Source organism: Dendrobates tinctorius, unplaced genomic scaffold (genome assembly GCF_039654945.1).
Source record: "Dendrobates tinctorius isolate UK_male_01 unplaced genomic scaffold, ASM3965494v1 ptg000069l, whole genome shotgun sequence".
NCBI classification, from domain to species: Eukaryota; Metazoa; Chordata; class Amphibia; order Anura; family Dendrobatidae; genus Dendrobates; species Dendrobates tinctorius.
In genome coordinates, this window is record NW_027361737.1 from 24,017,243 (window position 1) to 24,029,125 (window position 11,883).

Genomic DNA, 11,883 nt, shown 5'->3' on the forward strand with positions numbered 1-11,883 from the left:
ACATTTATGGCAAGCAGGAAATGTTATTAGGCATCAGAAATTCATCCTTTTTGCTTTATGTGAATTGATAATTCTGCAGATATTACTGATGTCAGATCAATGGAATTATAAGAAAGTTAATGAGTCATTGGTATAATCCAAAAAGTGTACAACAAAGGGTTGTCCTAAACTAATAATATGGGGTGACAGTAGGGGAAGCGCTGGTGTGAGCAGAAGCAAAATGGCTGCACTTGAGTTGCGACTTGCTCCAAGGCAGAATAAAGCATAAGTAACGAGGATGAACATGAAGCTCGGATTCAGATGGCCGTATTTGAAATCGTGCCAGTTGTGTCCGCACATTGCAGACATGACCGATTCCGGGTGCTTGTCCTGATTGCTCATGGGTGTAGATGTAGGTGAAGTACAGTGGGGAAAAAAAGTATTTAGTCAGTCAGCAATAGTGCAAGTTCCACCATTTAAAAAGATGAGAGGCGTCTGTAATTTACATCATAGGTAGACCTCAACTATGGGAGACAAACTGAGAAAAAAAAATCCAGAAAATCACATTGTCTGTTTTTTTTTCATTTTATTTGCATATTATGGTGGAAAATAAGTATTTGGTCAGAAACAAAATTTCATCTCAATACTTTGTGATATATCCTTTGTTGGCAATGACAGAGGTCAAACGTTTTCTGTAAGTCTTCACAAGGTTGCCACACACTGTTGTTGGTATGTTGGCCCATTCCTCCATGCAGATCTCCTCTAGAGCAGTGATGTTTTTGGCTTTTCGCTTGGCAACACGGACTTTCAACTCCCTCCAAAGGTTTTCTATAGGGTTGAGATCTGGAGACTGGCTAGGCCACTCCAGGACCTTGAAATGCTTCTTACGAAGCCACTCCTTCGTTGCCCTGGCGGTGTGCTTTGGATCATTGTCATGTTGAAAGACCCAGCCACGTTTCATCTTCAATGCCCTTGCTGATGGAAGGAGGTTTGCACTCAAAATCTCACGATACATGGCCCCATTCATTCTTTCATGTACCCGGATCAGTCGTCCTGGCCCCTTTGCAGAGAAACAGCCCCAAAGCATGATGTTTCCACCACCATGCTTTACAGTAGGTATGGTGTTTGATGGATGCAACTCAGTATTCTTTTTCCTCCAAACACGACAAGTTGTGTTTCTACCAAACAGTTCCAGTTTGGTTTCATCAGACTACAGGACATTCTCCCAAAACTCCTCTGGATCATCCAAATGCTCTCTAGCAAACTTCAGACGGGCCCGGACATGTACAGGCTTAAGCAGTGGGACACGTCTGGCACTGCAGGATCTGAGTCCATGGTGGCGTAGTGTGTTACTTATGGTAGGCCTTGTTACATTGGTCCCAGCTCTCTGCAGTTCATTCACTAGGTCCCCCCGCGTGGTTCTGGGATTTTTGCTCACCGTTCTTGTGATCATTCTGACCCCACGGGGTGGGATTTTGCGTGGAGCACCAGATCGAGGGAGATTATCAGTGGTCTTGTATGTCTTCCATTTTCTAATTATTGCTCCCACAGTTGATTTCTTCACTCCAAGCTGGTTGGCTATTGCAGATTCAGTCTTCCCAGCCTGGTGCAGAGCTACAATTTTGTTTCTGGTGTCCTTTGACAGCTCTTTGGTCTTCACCATAGTGGAGTTTGGAGTCAGACTGTTTGAGGGTGTGCACAGGTGTCTTTTTATACTGATAACAAGTTTAAACAGGTGCCATTACTACAGGTAATGAGTGGAGGAAAGAGGAGACTCTTAAAGAAGAAGTTACAGGTCTGTGAGAGCCAGAAATCTTGATTGCTTGTTTCTGACCAAATACTTATTTTCCACCATAATATGCAAATAAAATGAAAAAAAAACAGACAATGTGATTTTCTGGATTTTTTTTTCTCAGTTTGTCTCCCATAGTTGAGGTCTACCTATGATGTAAATTACAGACGCCTCTCATCTTTTTAAGTGGTGGAACTTGCACTATTGCTGACTGACTAAATACTTTTTTTCCCCACTGTAGCTGCCTTTACAATTGTATGCAGTTTTCTGGAATATAAAATAGACTAAACTATTGCATGCTTTGTTTCTTTTCTATGCAGACCATTCTATCAGTCCACGTGCAGTATCGGCCATGTGCACTGGCATACTAGTTATAGTAGGGCCTTGTGCTCTCCGTGTATGGTCCGTAATGTACATGGCCTATTATACATTTGTCTGAACGAGCCATTACAGTCACACAACAAATAATCTGCATTAGTGGCTATATCACATGTCATGTCAAGGATTATCTTATCTTATTATCTTATCACACACAGTAATCTCCAGTGATCTCAGGCAGGAAGGTAGTTATAAAAAATATTCCTTTATTTCTTTTCGTTAACAGACCATGTTACAGGTAGTGGATACCCCAGTGGATGGTAAAAAAAATTGATTTTTTTTACCATCCACTGGGGTATCCACTACCTGTAACATGTTCTTTTAACTAAAAGAAATAACAGAATATTTTTTATAACTACCTTCCTGCCTGAGATCGCTGGAGATTACTGTGTGTTTGGACTTGTATCCGCCTGCCAGGACGGCTCCGTGCGACGGTGTGGTTCCTGCTATCCGGAGGACGCTAAGGGGTGAGCTGAAACATTTTTTTCTTATAAATCACATGTCATCCTCCCATCACACAGTACAACATTAGTTATTTCATCATAAAGAGACAGATAAAAGCAATGAATTGTCCAGGATAAGAATAAAGGGTTAACTATTGTTTAAGAAACAGCACCACTCTTATCTATGGGCTATGTCTGATGTTGCAGCTTATTTTCATCCTACCAGACAATGTGGCAAGGTTTCTGTAAAAATGTGGACCATTTTTAATTTATTCTAATGCCATTTTATTAAAAAAATGTGCTCAGAATAAAATGGCCAGATAGGAACTTATATGATGTGTAGCAGATGATTGGGCGCACACTGCGTGGTTGTACTGACACCCATTATTGCCGGATGGGTTAGAACTTGCGCTAAATCCTGCGCCTTGATAATAGCTGGGGTAGTGGCGGGGTACCAGTAAATTTTGGATTTTGTTAATTAGACATCACCTTATATATGACCCCTTGCCCATACATAAAGGATGTACTAAAAAAATTATTAATCACAGAGTTGATATAGAGAAGCCACTTGACCTTAATACCCAATGTCATGAAGAGGTGGGGTGTACATTTAGGAACTAGCTGGAAAAAGCCTGCTCTATATAATGTACAGGGGGATTGCGAAATGTTTGGACGTGACTCCATTCCCCATAGTAAATATTTACTTTAGCTATTTGTTCTAATTGCTAACTAACGGTTACAAGACAGTATAATAACAGCTTCTCCCGAATTCTCGCTTCTCTTTTTCCAGAAAGCCTTCTTCTGCAATTATTATAAGGTCCACTGAATGCATATCTCTTCCAGTGGTTTCCCTAGTGATACTCTGATTAGCGATAGAGGTTGGCGACCCATAGTATCCATAAATTATGAACTGCAAAATTGTACTGTAAAATATTTCTAAAAGTCATGAATAGACTGACACTATCTCATCCACCTTATACAGAAGACCAAGATCATTCGAAAAGACAATTGTGCTTATATTGTAGTCTAATGGTAAAGCTTTGGACTCTGTAATATGCAGTATATTATGGAGATAATGATCTTTTTTTGGCCTTACCTTGTACATCTCAGAATGTAAGGGACTGATTACTGCCTGCCCTCCTGCCGCCAGGATTCGAGGTGGCACGTTTGCGGGACCTGGTCCCAGAAGGAGATTTTGAGGGACATGTAAAGGCAGCTGTAGGGATTCTGGACTGCTCACAGATAGCAAGAAAGTCATGTTTCTTTTCAAGTACCAGAATCTAAAACAAGCTGAAGTGACTGACTGTCTCTTATACCTTCTGTTAATTTCCTGTGTTAACTAATGAACCATATCTTGGTTCACCAAGCCTTCTGCGCCTTCCAATCAAGACTATCCTGCCTTGACACCTACTTCTTAGAAACATATTCTACAAACGTTTAATTATTTATTCACAGTGAGCCGAGGGATTTGATGAGTCAGGTATGTTTTCTAAGTGGTCAAACTGTTCATATCCGAGCTATTATGAGCAGATGAATCACATAACAGACCAATTTTGTAGTTTCTAAAAAAGTCAAAGATCTACCATGACAACCAATCTGGTGGACTATAATAAATCGTTGGTTATTATTAAAACGGTGTGCTACTTTGCAGCATTCTAGAACATTAAATCTATTCTATAAGTAGCTTTCATTCAAGAAAATAAGGCACTGTCTGGTTTAGAATCACGATTTTGAATTATAACAGGGGGCTCATGTTGAGGACCCTCATCTATTAGCCATTGTAAGTTCTGCAACTGTCCTATTCATACATAGCAAAAAATGTTCGGATAAATAGAACTAATCACAGTCAGGCTGTGTTCGCACAAACGTATTTTTGGTCAGGGCACTGTGCTTGTGGAAAATGGATCACGCTCAGACAAAATGCAGTTCATTGTCAAGAAATATGTTATGGATGGCTTGAATTTGTAAACCGTTTGCTTGAATGTGATAAATTCATTCTGTTACAGTTGTGTTTTCTTCCTGCATTGATCTTCGTCAATACCCGCAGATTTTTAGTGACGCTGTTATGCCAGGGTATACTTATTCAGCACATTGTGCCATGCACATGGTGGGCCGTAGAGTCAAGAAACGAGGAGATTGTGGTGTGTCAGAGAGTGTGTGAATGTGTAGGTATCAGATGTCTCTACGGGGAGTACAAATTGCTGGACTTAGGGTCCCGTTACATTTAGCGATGCACCAGCGATCCCGACAACGATACGACCTGGTCAAGATCGCTGGTGCATCGCTAAATGGTCACTAGTGAGCTACCAAACAGGCAGATCTCACCAGCGACGTAGCAGTGGTTGGCGGTCGTTACTTACCTGTCAGACGGCAGCTGTGGTGACGGCTTCCTCCTGCGTCCATGGAGCCACTTGTCGGCGTCAGCAGGAAGCCGACGACGAGAAATGGACCAGAACGATCTCGCATGATCAGTGATATCCAGCGGGGAGCCGGGTCGGAGGTAGGTGTCACATGTAGCGAGATCTCTAGCGATATCGCTGTTGCGCCACAAAATCAGTGACGCTTTAGCGATATCGCTAGCAATCTCGCTATGTGTAAAGGGGTCTTTAGGCAGATGAAGATGAGTTGAAGAAATGAAGGATTGAAAATGTAAGATGGTGGTCAGATAGGGGGAGAGGTGAGGATTTGAGTTTAGATGGGAACAGAGGTGGGGGACGATGAGTTCTAGTGTATGTCCATCTTTATGGGTGATTGTGGAGACCAAAGGATGAAGTGAGCGCCAAGTGTTTGAAGGCAGCTAACTAGTGGTTTAAAATCACTCATGATGATGGTGGGAATGTCAGCAGACAGCCAGTGTAGTAGCCAGATGGAGAAGTGATCAATTAGGGCCATGGCCGCACCCGCGGTCAGTATATGATGACCATGGACAGAGTGCACTTCAAAAGAATAACAGAGACTGGAAGTGGGATGGTGCTGAAAGAGCTACTGCTGGAGAGGAGAAGGCTACACCCTGTTTATCGCCAGGGCAAGGAGTGTGGGTGAAGTGATGGCCACCATAACGCTGTGAAGCAGGGAAGGCTGTGTTACAGGGTGTTCGCCATGTTTCTGTTAGACCCAGGAAGATAAGCTTGCATATAGAGGTCATGAATAACACAGAGTTTGTTACAGATGGAACTGGCCTTCCATAGTGCTCCATAGAAAGGGAGTGAGGGGTATTAGAATGGGTATTAGGTTAGAGAGATTGCAGGGATTTCTGGTGGTTGTTGAAGGGGAAATAATAGTAGGCATTAGCCGAGGAGAACCAGGACTGGGAGACACATCACCAGCAGTGAGGAGAAGCAGAGGATGAATAACTAGGAGGAGAATGCATGTTTGGTTTTGTCTTAATAGGAAGGATTTAGGACTCTAGTCATCATTTGTGTTTTTTTAAATGCTCTTTATTATCTTCTGGAATTCGCATGTTTTTGTGCCAAATTGCTGAAAATGGAGCACAAGGTGCATGATCTTTTGGTCTTTTTTTTGTCTTTATTTTTGTGATTTTTTTAGAGTAAAAAGTTTAGCAAAATGCCACAAATAAATGCTGGTGTGTATAAAATAATTCCAGTAGAAGGCTGGAGTACATTTGCATTAAATTTTGCTACTTTTTGACTAGTCGCAAATAATAAATCAGGAGAAAACAAATGAAAACTCTAAACCACATGCACAATAGCAAACTAAAAAAAAAACCAAGAAAAACAGAAACAGTTGATCACGTATTAATTAAACGTCAAAAAGGTGCAAATGGAAAAATGATTTTGGTGAAGAAAATAAAAAAAAAACACCAAAAGCTCAACAGAATAACAGACGCAAATGCAATGATAATTTGGGCACTTCAATTTTAGGAGCAGATCTACGGATGAAGTCAGATGAGAGGCTAAAAGGGATGAAGAGATCAGTATTTATTTGCAGAGTTTGAAAAAAGTGAAGGCGATTAAAGGGGTTTTCCCATGAACACAATATCATATTAATCAATAATTCTTGGAATGATAATAATTTCCACAATTGGATGTGTTTAAATAAAATGTTCCTGTGCTGAGATAATCTTATAAATGCACCCCTGCTGGAACATGGTCTGATCACACCACAGCTCCTGGGCAGGGGAGGATGCAAAAGAGGATACAGACAGGACAGCACGGGATCACTGATGATTCTTTGAATTAAAACATTTCCTGTTTTTAAACAATGTTTTACTTCAAAGAAAGAATCAGCTGTGATTCCATGCTGTAATGTCTGTATTCTCTCTTACTTCCTCCCCTGCCCAGGAGCTGTGGTATGATCAGACCATGTCCCTGCACGGTCAGACACTGCCATTACACAGTACACAGCAGGGGCACATTTATAAGATTATCTCAGCACAGGAACATTTTATTTAAACACATCCAATTGTGGAAATTGCTATTATTCCAAGATCTGACTGTTAAAAGGAACTTTTGTTTGTGTAAAAACGCCTTTAAGGACTAAGGGAGCAATAACTGTGAGGACATATATTAACATTTTAAAGGGAATCTGTCGCCAAGTTTTTGCTACCTAATCTGGAAGCAGCATAATGTAGGGACAGAGACCCTGATTCCAGCGTTATGTCACTTACTAGGCTACTTAGTGTAGTTTTTATAAAATCAGTGTTTTATCAGCAGGAGATTATCAGTAGAAGACTAGTATGCCAGGTAGCCCAACCACACTCCCATTATCGATTGGCAGCTTTCTGCCTATGCACAGTGGTGAGGATGGGGCTATACAGAGCTCAGCATTGAGTCTGTAACCAAAACAGCTTAGTAAGTGACACATCACTGAAATCAGTTTCTCTGCCTCTCTGCCCACACATTATACTTTCCTCAGAAGGAGTAGAAAAACTGGGTGACAGAGTTCCTTAAAGGAAGTATTTTTTTGTGGATTTTTTATAAAAATAAGAGGTCCTGTTATTTTACTTAGTTGCTTTTACCCTCTGTGCATATCTGATATATTTCTGATATATTTATAATGTGTACAAATAGACCAAGGTCAGAACGGACCTGTGGCTGCAAAGCTGCAAATTTACACTACTTCAGTTGCTCTTGAAAGTTACCAGGTGTGAACAAGAGTGTGGGAGGAATATATGAGATAGGTCAGAGAAGCAATGAGAAAAAGATGTATAAATAGAGAGTAGTCAATATAAACAATTGCTAATATACATATCAAAGAAAGAAATGGAAAGTGGCGTATCAGGAAGGTTGTGAGAAGTGCTGGAATCTGTGGTGCTGATGAAATGTGTGTGTGTGTATGTTTAACTATCTATCTATCTAGACAAAAAGGAAGGAAGCACTCCATTGATTAAAAGTGAAAAAAAAGTGCATTTTATTCAGACCCGCATAGCATGGCAACGTTTCGGCTCACACTGAGCCTTTCTCAAGCAGTGAGTCTCATACACCCTAGGCATATAATGTCCCCTTATTGATTCTAAGCCACAGAATAATATGGAAAAATATTTATTAAAAAATATGACTATAGAATATAAGAATATTAATAGACCATTGTGAATATATTGTTGGCTTGATGGAAATACACTACAATGGAGTTAGTTGGCCACATATATTATGGCATTGATGCTTCCCAGAGATGAGAGAAGTAGATGGGAAGAACTGGCTGATAATGGGCGGTTGGCTGGCATTTGTAGGAGGTTCTCTGAAATTGCATCCCATCCAAAATGGCGCTGATATGTCAGTTGTGTGCATGAACGGAAGATATGCAATATACTGATCTGCGCCGCATCCAAGATGGCATTGGGACGTCCGGAAATGGAGATGTGCGCATGCGCAAAGAATGTGCCACACACATTCTAGCATTGGCCGGCAGCTTCTGTATGTGTAATGAGGCGCTTGTACAGTACATGCGCAGTTGGTATCTTAGAATGCTGGATGCGGTGTTCATGGCGTCCTCCATGTGCTAAATAATAATCCTGCCTGAGTTAATTTAGTAAATATGAACACAGCTGCACTCATCTTGTTGATAATAATTATCTGTATAATGATTTTGGACTATTATGAACGTTATCACAAGGCACTTTATGCACTAAAGCACTTATTTATGGTCACATACAACATATGGTTGTCGCACAATTAAATGAACTCTATGAATTGGAAATAATTATGTACATTTTTGCACTTTATATTATAACTATGAATGATTATTGACTGTTAAGTAATGTGTATATATACTCACCTGTGTGTGTGAGACTCACTGCTTGAGAAAGGCTCAGTGTGAGCCAAAACGTTGCCATGCTATGTGAGTCTGAATAAAATCCACTTTTAATCAATGGAGTGCTGCCTTCCATTTTGATTTTGTCTGGATTGGGGCAAGTATTGGATGCATTGCTGAGGAGGCCTGGACACCTGCCAAATGGTATTGTGCTGTTCCACTTTTTTGCAATATATTTATATCCAGAAATTTTTTGCATGTGAAAAACTTTTTTCATTTTTTTCACTTTTTTCTATGTTTATTCAACAATTGTGTTTGTAACATCTTTTTTCGGACCATGAATGAAAACAATATGGAGCCGGGCATATTTAATTATATTACAGAGGATGAGGAACGGATACTTGGAGGTACTGAAGGGGATGCAACTGGTGATGAGCGAGTATACTCGGGTTTTCCCGAGGATGCTCAGGGGTCCTCCGAGTATTTTGGCGTGCTCGGAGATTTAGTTTGTGTCGAAGCAGCTGCATGATTTGCGGCTGCCAGACAGCCTGAATACATAAGGGAATTCCAACAAACAGGCAATCCCCACATGTATTCAGGCTGTCTAGCAGCTGCAAATCATGCAGTGAGACGACACAAACTAAATCTCCGAGCACGCCAGAATACTCAGAGGACACCCAAGCATGCTCGGGAAAACCAGAGCAACGAGTATACTCGCTCATCACTAGATGCTACCTTTTTGAAGACACCGTCTGTTATAGAAATGAAATGCAAGTATGAGAATGAATCAAAAAATGTGATGAGTTTGCGATGGTATTGTGCTGTTCCACTTTTTTGCAGTCTATCTGTCTATCTATCTATATACATAACAATAGAAACTTTTTCCTATATATATATATATATATATATATATATATATATATATATATATATATATATACAGTATATATATATATATATATATATCAATTTTAGTTGTACTGCCTTATTTAAAAATTACCGTATTTTTCGGACCATAAGACGCACTTTTTCCCCCCAAAACTTTGGGGGAAAGTGGGGGTGCGTCTTATGGTCGCCATGTTCCTACCTCCGAGGCTGGTGCAGGTGCAGCGGGGATCTGTAGTGCGGTGGTGGCAGCGGGCTATGCTCTGGTGCAGGGGTAGCGGCTCTCTGTGCTCTGGTGCAGGGGCGGCGGCTCCGCCGGCATTTCCTCCAAGCCCGGAGGCCCCCGCACATCCCTTGCTGGCCGCCGCCATGTTGCGGTGGCCTCCGGGAGCATCGACGCCGGAAAGATGGCCGCCGGTCCGGGGACGGCGCAGCGCAGGTTCAGATCTCGTCCCGAGATCTCGGGGGACGAGATTCAAATCTTGGACTGTAAGACGGACCCCCATTTGACACATTATTATTTTTTTTTCCCTGTTTTCCTTCTGAAAATTGGGGTGCGTCTTATGGTCCGGTGCGTCTTATAGTCCGAAAAATACGGTACCGTACATAAAAAGTGAAAAAATGTCTTATGTACCCTTAAAATATACAAGAAAAACTACAGCTTCTCCTACACAACATGCCATTTACATTGCATAGTAGATGACATATAAAAAACACACACAAAAAGCAACGTCAGTATTGCTGTTTTTTTGTTTATTCTGCTAAAAAAGGAATAAAGAAGCAATCAAAAGTCTCAGGTACCTCAAAATTGTACCAATTAACACATCAATTCATCCTACAAAAAGCAAGCCTTTACTCAACATGTCTGTAAGTCAAATAAGAATTTTTTTCATGACAAAGTGCTTTTATTCCGCAAAAGTTGTAAAACATATAGTAAACTATAATCGCTGCCTTACTTGAAATTAAGTTAGTGATATTTTTTACTGCATGTTAAGGTGCAGAAAAACATATGACGTAAAAAAAACAATGTCAGAATTGTAGAAAGCATAAAAAAATAGTCCACAATTAGTTGTATGCATCCCAAAAAGGTGCCATCAAAAGGTACTGGTACATCACAAGCCAGCTCGGCGGCTCTCTGACTTTGGTGTGAGCTCAGAAATCCGTGTTGATGCCTGAAGATCAGGTATGTTGCTTAATGCGCATAGAAATTGGGCATACGTGCCACTGGACTAGCGGTGGACACCGCGTCCAGTGGAACGTATGCCCTATTTCTATGTGCATTAAGCAACATACCTGATCTTCAGGCTTCAATATGGATTTCTGTAATACTTGGGAAGTTTTACCCAGTACCTTTTCAGATGTAACTATATTGTCGCTTGGCATGTAGTACAGCACGTAAGTGAAGAAGGTCACATTAGACCGAAACTTTTTTCCTGTCCTACGATAAATTTTCTTTCCACGCCATTAAGTTGAGTGATAGGTTTTATGCTTACTACTATATGATTTGCATGGCCGTCTGACACTTCCCTAAGGAGCGATGATTACAGGATGAATTGCAAGTTGTCATTGATTACTAGTCTTAACTAAGTGACTTACCTGGAACATTTCTGGGTGCATGTGACCAATGACCTGTTGAGCTCCAGCAGCTTGTACTCGTGGAGGAACATTTGAAGGGCCAGGACCCAGCATTAGGCGTTGAGGGACATGTAGAGGCTGCTGTAGGGCAAGAGATGGAGGTATGATTGTATGAGTAGACATCCTGACAGAGCCTGACAGCCGGGCCGCATAAAGCAGAGAATAGGATATACTTCTAACTGTCCCATGCATCTTTATTAACCATTGACTGGACGGAGGAAGATGACGCACAGTGAACCTTCACCCAGTCTCTGTGTCTCCGCAGCTCAGTCATCACATGAATGCTACCTTTCCTCCTCCCACCCTCTCGCTGGATTTGTCACACACTGTAACTCCCACTAACCCCGGTGTCACAGGTGTCTGACCCGTACACGGTAACACTAGGGACATTACACCTGACCACATCTAACAAAGCATCTTCTACGCTGAGACTGTTTAAACTGTGAAATGTGCAGTCACAGTGAATTTTATGCCAAGGACTCGTGAGCCAAAATATTTGATAAGTGACTGAGAAAATCAGTCTTATCTCCAAGCTGCTGATAAAATATCTGTATTCCTGGA

The 11,883-nt window shown here is 41.2% G+C and overlaps 1 protein-coding gene across 1 annotated transcript in view; it reads right to left on the reverse strand.

The window, feature by feature from the left end:
• AGXT (alanine--glyoxylate aminotransferase) overlaps window positions 1–11,664 on the reverse strand; it is a 45,659-nt gene extending 33,995 nt beyond the window's left edge. The window contains exon 1 of the mRNA XM_073581218.1: window positions 11,284–11,664. Within this exon, the coding sequence (XP_073437319.1) occupies window positions 11,284–11,514 (231 nt within the window). The 5' untranslated portion in view covers window positions 11,515–11,664. The remainder of the gene's footprint in view (window positions 1–11,283) is intronic.
• Window positions 11,665–11,883: the final 219 nt, after the last annotated feature.